The 7517-nt window shown below is 43.4% G+C and overlaps 1 protein-coding gene across 1 annotated transcript; it reads right to left on the reverse strand.

Moving 5' to 3' along the window:
* Window positions 1-1571: 1571 nt before the first annotated feature.
* Window positions 1572-6343, reverse strand: LOC143809834 (protein kinase C delta type-like). Its single transcript, XM_077292826.1, has 6 exons — window positions 6106-6343; window positions 4774-5021; window positions 4517-4579; window positions 3798-4349; window positions 3628-3671; window positions 1572-3285 (listed from the first exon to the last, which is right to left on the reverse strand). The coding sequence occupies exons 2-5, from the start codon at window positions 4971-4973 to the stop codon at window positions 3647-3649; spliced, it is 840 nt and encodes a 279-aa protein (XP_077148941.1). The 5' UTR covers window positions 4974-5021; window positions 6106-6343; the 3' UTR covers window positions 1572-3285; window positions 3628-3646.
* Between the last annotated feature and the right edge of the window lie 1174 nt (window positions 6344-7517).

The raw sequence follows: 7517 nt of genomic DNA on the forward strand, positions 1-7517 counted from the left end.
TTACGGACGTATTTTCTGCGCTCTTACGTCCGTAAAACTCGCTAGTGTGACGCCGGCCTAACAGTGGTAATGTGAGGGGATGTGTCATTACACCATGTACTGTTCAGGGTTTATGAAAGCTTAGTGATGTCCCCTGTAGGACCGATAATGGTGGCCATTTTGATTGTCATCCTTTATTTCCAGATACAGATCACTAGGAAATGACACACAAGCTGTTACTTTCACATCTCTTGCTGTGGACGCCTCTCTGCAGGGGATTCTCCTTCTTCATTCATCTTTTCTGGAGGATCTAATCAGACTGGCTGTCTATGATATGGGGGTCTGGTATAGGAAACCCATTCTTCTCTGTCCTGTTAGGAAGTTCTGAGGTAATAGAGGATGGAGCGGCTCAGTGTTCTCATTTATTAGCGGAAATGGAGAAAGGCCCCAGAGTCTCCTGCTCTGGACCTGACACTCCCAGGAATCAGATCAATTACCTGATTTATCCCCATTGGATATAACGATATCGGGGCTCATCCAGCTTTATCTCATGTGTGACATTGATCCCCAAACTCCAGTCCTCACGGCCCCAACACATCATGGTGTCAGGATTTCCTTCATTTTGCACTGAGGATGGAATTATTATCGAGGCCTCAGAAGCTACCGCAGGTTCTCTCCCCCGAGAAATACGAAGGAAATCCTGACACCATGATGTGTTGGGGCCGTGACGCCTGGAGTGTGGGGGACACTGCTGTATGCGCCCACCAGACATAGGGGGCAGTATAATAATGACTACATGGCCGAGCAATGGAGTAAAGACAACACAAAGGTATAGGGGTAAAAAGAAGATTTTATTTATAGATGAGGTTATTACCGTATTTTCCGGCGTATAAGACGACTTTTTAACCCCTAAAAATTGTCCCAAAAGTCGGGGGTCGTCTTATACGCCAGGTACGGCATGTGCAGGGAGCGATCCTGGATGTTCCCAGGGTCTGAAGGAGAGGAAACTCTCCTTCAGGCCCTGGGATCCATATTCATGTAAAAAAATAAAGAATAAAAATAAAAAATAAGGATATACTCACCCCTCCGAGAAGCCTGGCTGTCACCGCTGCAAGCGTCTGCCTCCGTTCCTAAGAATTGCAGAGCATGAAGGACCTTCGATTACGTCACGGTCAGGTGACCGGTCACATGAGCGGTCACGGACCAATCACAGGACTGCGACGTCATCGAGGGTCCTTCATGCTCTGCAATTCTTAGGAACGGAGGCAGACGCTTGCAGCGGTGACAGCCAGGCTTCTCGGAGGGGTGAGTATTTACATATTTTTTATTTTTATTCTTTATTTTTTACATGAATATGGATCCCAGGGCCTGAAGGAGAGTCTCCTCTCCTTCAGACCCTGGGAACCACACGCCGTATAAGATGACTGGGCGTATAAGATGACCCCCGTCTTATACAGCGGGCATATCCCAAATTCCATATTTTATATGGAAAAGTTGGGGGTCGTCTTATACGCCCAGTCGTCTTATACACCAGAAAATACAGTATATATTATATGTCATGTATATGTGTAAATTATTCATGGGTAAAAAGAAGATTTTATTTATAGATGAGGTTATTATATATTATATGTCATGTATATGTGTAAATTATTCATCTATCAGACTAAATCTATCTATGGGCCGTGTTGGTCCAGAGGAAGGCGAAAACCCCCTGTGAGGAATCGGCCAATTATCCTCATATTAGGGGGGAAAATTCCTTTTTGACCCCAAATATGGCGATCAGAATGAATCCCAGGATCAAGGGCTCATAGCTAATGTGTATACGTAAGTTTAATGTAAAAAAAATATATTATTTAAAATTATTATTATATTATTATTATATAAATGTTTATTATATAAAAATATAAAAGTAATTTCTATTTTTCGGCTAATTTACGTTTATATTTGTGTCGACTATATTATTGTAAATCCAAAATATTATATTATTATTTTACATAAATTATATATTTTTTATTATAAACATAAGAAGCTACTTATTTATTCTATTTTACTAAACCTATCTATGGGCCGTGTTGGTCCAGAGGAAGGCGAAAACCCCCTGTGAGGAATCGGCCAATTATCCTCATATCAGGGGGGAAAATTCCTTCCTGACCCCAAATAAAGTATGGCGGTCAGAATAAATCCCAGGATCAAGGGCTGATAATGAACCGATGAGATTAAAGTAAAAAAAATGTGTTGTATTATTTTTTTCCTACTAATCTGGTAGCATGTTTGGACTAATTTATGTCTATATTTGGTTAGGAAACATTTTTTCAACTAATAATATTTTATTTTGTATCTTTTTTATGCTCTAAAAGTTTGCACTTATTTATTAACCTATGACACTAAATGTATGTATCGGCCGTGTTGATCCAGAGGAAGGCCAGAGGAATCGGCCAATTATCCTCATATCAGGGGGAAAAATTCCTTCCTGACCCCAAATATGGCGATCAGAATGAATCCCAAGATCAAAAGCTGATACCTAACCTGTGTAATGTACCTAACCTGTGTAATATACCTGTCATGTAAAAAAATATATATGTTTCTTTACTTGGACTAATTATTATTTATAGGAACTATTTTTTCTTTTAAAGTAAGAACATTTTATTTTATTATAACTTTTTTTGTGCTACTAGTGTGTGATTCTACTTATTAATCTATTATACTAAACCTATTTAAGGCCGTGTAGATCCAGAGGAAGGCGAAAACCCCCTATGAGGAATGGGCCAATTGTCCTCATATTAGGGGGAAAAATTCCTTCCTGACCCCAAATATGGCGATCAGATTAAATCTCAGGATCAGAAGCCGATCTATGTCCTACATCTATGTGCTGATATGTACTGTGTGCTATGTGTGTGCCTGTACTGATGATGTAGTGTGGGGACCTGCACTGACCATGTAGTGTGGGTGATGTGTGATGGGTGCGATACTTACCAGGCCTGTGCTAAGGTGAGTTCAGGGATAATGGCCGCTCCTTACATGCTGCTGCTCAGCGGCCCCAGGACTGAAAGTTGCGACTATTGTTCCTGAACTCACCAGATGGAAACTTAGCACAGGCCGCTCCTGGAGTAGAAGATCTTCGGGCTGGAGGGATGTTAGATGCCAGCCCAGGGGGTCAAGGATCTGGGGCAGCAATGGCAGTGGTCCGGCATGAAGATGGTATAGAGAGAGATGAAGTTGAAGGGCAGCCGAGGTGACGTACAGCAGCAGAGACGTGAGGCACGGGTCAGGAGGCATGAAATTCTGGGCAGTTGGCTCGGGCTCATCCTGCAAGACATAAGAGGAAGACAGGAAATCTATCTACCGGATCTTATGTTATATTAGGGGAATGGTCTTTATAATGAACCATTCTGCTATATAACATCAGATACAACAGAGGTGTCAAACTGCATTCCTCGAGGGCCGCCAACAGGTCATGTTTTCAGGATTTCCTTAGCATTCCACAAGGTGCTGGAATCATTTTGTGCAGGTGATTAAATTATCACCTGTGCAATACAAGGAAATCCTGAAAACATGACCTGTTGGCGGCCCTCGAGGAATGCAGTTTGACACCTCTGAGATACAATGTACTGACATAATAGGTGTCCTGTGTGTACATCGGTCACTCACCAGATGGCCGTGAATTCTTTCACAGTCCAGATCTTTTCATCCACCTAAGAAAAATAGAAACATAAAGTCACTGTCAGAAAAAGTGAAAAAAGGTAAGATCGATGATGAGGATTACCACAATGAGAGAACAGCACCTGATGAGTGTTATCCCCAGAGGAGGAGATACTTACCGGGTCCAGCTTGGTGACACGTACGTAAATCTGGCCACGGGGTGAAGGACTGTGTGCTCCGGCCACTGCAGATGGTGGTTCTCCAGAACTGGCCTGAATGGTGTAAATGGTGGCTCTACTCTCCTTTCCTCCAGATCCTCCCAGCCGATTGTGGTAAAGAATGGATGCTCTCTGATGTTCCCGCTCACACCCAGGCATGTCTGAGGGTCTTTGCGCAGCAGCTTCTTGATGAGATGTTTCACGTCAGCATCAAGCCAAGTTGGAAATTTTTGCTTCTCGTTGATGATGGATTTGAAAGCCATTTGCTTGACGGGGCCGTTGTAAAATGGATATCGCCCTGCTGCCATCCTGGACACCACAATCCCCAGGCTCCACCAGTCCACTGCTGTGCCATACCGTTTTCTACAATGCACCTCAGGGGCCATGTAATGGAAAGTGCCCGTCACTCCACAGATGTTTTTGGAGGAGGAGATGCCATCTTGGGCAAGCCCAAAGTCGATGATACGGATGTGGCCATCTGCATCCAACATGATGTTATCCGGCTTTATGTCACTGCAATGAAAGAAGAAAACAAAATAAGAAATCTGTCCAGTGATACAAGAGATGGAAAATGGGTCACTAGAAGATCCAGTAGAATAGGCGGCAGGACACCAGGGATGCCGGGGGCCATATCTACAGCTTGTAAAGGGGACAGAGAGAAAGAGGAAAGTTCTGCTTACCGGTGGACGATGTTGTGTCCGTGGAGGAACTGGAGGCCACATACCATCTCTGCTGTGTAGAATCTGATGGAGAGAACAGAGTGCAGAATCAATGTCATGAAATCCTTCTCTGGCAATCCCCAAATACCATGGAACCCCACCTCCTGCTTCCAGCACCCTAAATATATGCCCTGCCAGTGCTCCCCTAGCTGCACCCCGACCTCAGGTTTTTTCCCTTTCTCTTAGTTCTCTTTTAGGTACATTCTCTGCTTTCTCACCTCACATTGCCGATGTTAAGGCAGCCGCACGTCCTGATCAAATCCTCCACGCTGCCACCGGACAGGTACTCCATGATGAAATATGCCCTGTGCTGAGACTGGTGTGCGGCATAGAGGTGGCATAGGAATGGGCAGTGTCTGGCCTCCAGGAGTATCCGCTGCTCTCTCAAGATGGTGTCCTCGTCCCTTTTGGTGATCATTTTGACGGCCACGTTGATGTTACTGCCGGGGACAGATGCCAGGACCACCTGAAAAACACAAATGGAGAATACTTAGAAGGTGTCTGCATGGGTGGAAGGATCTGGATTTTATAGTCCACAAGGCGCATGAGAAAACTGAGTGATCGCTCAGTCTGCTAGTGACCAGGACCATATAGAGGAGCAGATCTATCTATCAGAACAATGCACTGCCTGCTCCATGGATGGGCTATGGAGAGGTCTTAATAAATATTCGTCATTTTAATATTTAGTTCATAAAACAATAATACACATGAAAATATTTAACTTTGTAATACATTTTATCAGCCAAATCGGCTTCTTTCTCCGCCAGGACTGATTTTTTATTTTCAAAATTCTATGTACCTGGGTAAACTCTGTATTTAGTGAAGACAGATTGTTACATTACTGAGGGGAGATGACAGTTGGTGCTGATAATATTCTATGCAGAAGGGAGGGGGGAGGAGGAGGGAGGAGTTTTGTATTTAGCCCCTCCTCTCCACTACATAGAATATTATCGGCACCAACTGTCATCTCCTCTCAGTAATGTAACAATCTGTCTTCACTAAATACAGAGTTTACCCAGAAATTGAGAATATAGAATATGAAAAATCAGTCTTGGTGGAGAAAGAAGATTTATCTGATTAGAATTATTACAAAGCTGCTTATTTTCATGTTTGCTATTGATTTATGAAATAAAAATTAAAATGACGATGACTTTTTAAAGGGTTTTCCTCTGTTACCATATGGAAATAAACAGAGTAAGCATTAGTAGAGGCATTGGGTTGGCATTAGTATGGTCCAAATATCATTGATTATCTAGATTTAATAAAAACACAGAGACAAATGTATGTACAATATGGCAGCCTGATAGGAGAAAAAAATAATGTCCCCTGCCCTCTACAGCTGTGACCCCTGAGATGAACCCTCCAGTATAGAAGAATACCAGGTTATAGCAGCACTAGCCCTAACTATGGTGATGTCTTATACCTCATCTCACAGAAGGACACTACAATGAGCAATAACAAAGCAAGACATGGCTGATAACAGAGAACAATACATGGGGATATATGAAAAATCTCAGATTTCAAATAAATAACAAATATGTAGGCCTTACTTTGCCAAAGGCGCCTCTACCTAGGACCTGGTGGATGTTGAAGCGGCTGATGTTAAGCCTGGCATAGGGGCCGGATGATCCAGGGTCTCCGCTGCATCCAGGTGTTGGCTCCTCCAATCCGCTGTTGTCTCGTCTCCTTTTCTTCTTTAATCCGGTCACGCTGTCCTCTTCCCTCTTCCTCTTCTCCTCGCGCCTCTTCTCCTCGCTCCTCTTCTCGCTCTCTTCTCCTCATCCAGTAGTCGCCATTCTCAGTAATCTCTTCCCGCCTGTAGACCTCAGTCCAATCACTTCAGCCGACAGTTGAAAGTAAACGGCAGTTGGTCGTGTGCAGGTGCCAGAGGTCAGAGGTGACGGAACCCTCAGGTGGCTCCTGCCAGGCAGCGGCTCCTGGCCCTGCTCTGCCCTATACACTGTGATGTGGGCATCATGGGTGACAGTTTAGAGTCCAGAGGAACGGCAGAGAACTTCATGGCGACTTCCAGTGGTTTATTTATTAGATTATTAATCCCTCTATGTGTTTCATCATCGTTCCATTTTATAACTTACATTATTTTTGTATTGTAAAGTTAATATTTTTATTAGTTTTTCTATGTTTCTTATCACATATTTCCTCGATGTCCCATTTCCCTTTATCATTTCTCCCAAGAGTCTATTCCACCAAAGTGGTGCGCACCTATTACCCCCAGTGCCACCCAGCCAGCTCTACTGCACCTCATGGACAGAATACACGGAGCTGTAAACTCTTCCTGAGCTTTTATATTCTCTGTATAACCAACACTTTCTACCAATTATTACCTCTTACCAGGAATATGGTGATATTGGGACAGTATATAATAAAGCCATCAGTGCTATATATAATACAGGTTGTACCGTTCCCAATAACCCATCACGTGATTTACAGTAATCCCACCACAACCCATGGGAAGGACGGGTCACTGCTGCTCATCTCTGGGGTCACCGAAATCTTCTTCTTCTTCTTTATAATATCGCTTTATTTACATGTAACACAAAGAAAACAATTAAAACCCCCATAAATGAAAATGACCCTGTTATTACGGCTTCTTTGTGCTATTGTGTCACAGTCACAGGCAGTGAATACACCGTACCATTTACTGCTGCAGTCAGCGATTAGTTATATACTGGCGGATTGTCACCGTTATTATAATGCCCTAAATCTATAAACATTAATCCCCCAACATGTTTCGCCCGCTCTCAGGCATCATCAGGAGAATGGGGATTAAAGGAGTAAGATGTCAGCGCTCACTCCCATATTATTTGTGGTGCAGACGACTTATGACGTCACATCCACACAGACATGTGAAGACATAGCACAATCAGCAGGTGTCCTAGTCTCATAAACAGGACAGGACACAATTATTGACAACTATGAACACACCTGAGAGGGCTACCTT

This window comes from Ranitomeya variabilis, chromosome 2 (assembly GCF_051348905.1).
Source record: "Ranitomeya variabilis isolate aRanVar5 chromosome 2, aRanVar5.hap1, whole genome shotgun sequence".
In the NCBI taxonomy this organism is placed as follows: Eukaryota; Metazoa; Chordata; class Amphibia; order Anura; family Dendrobatidae; genus Ranitomeya; species Ranitomeya variabilis.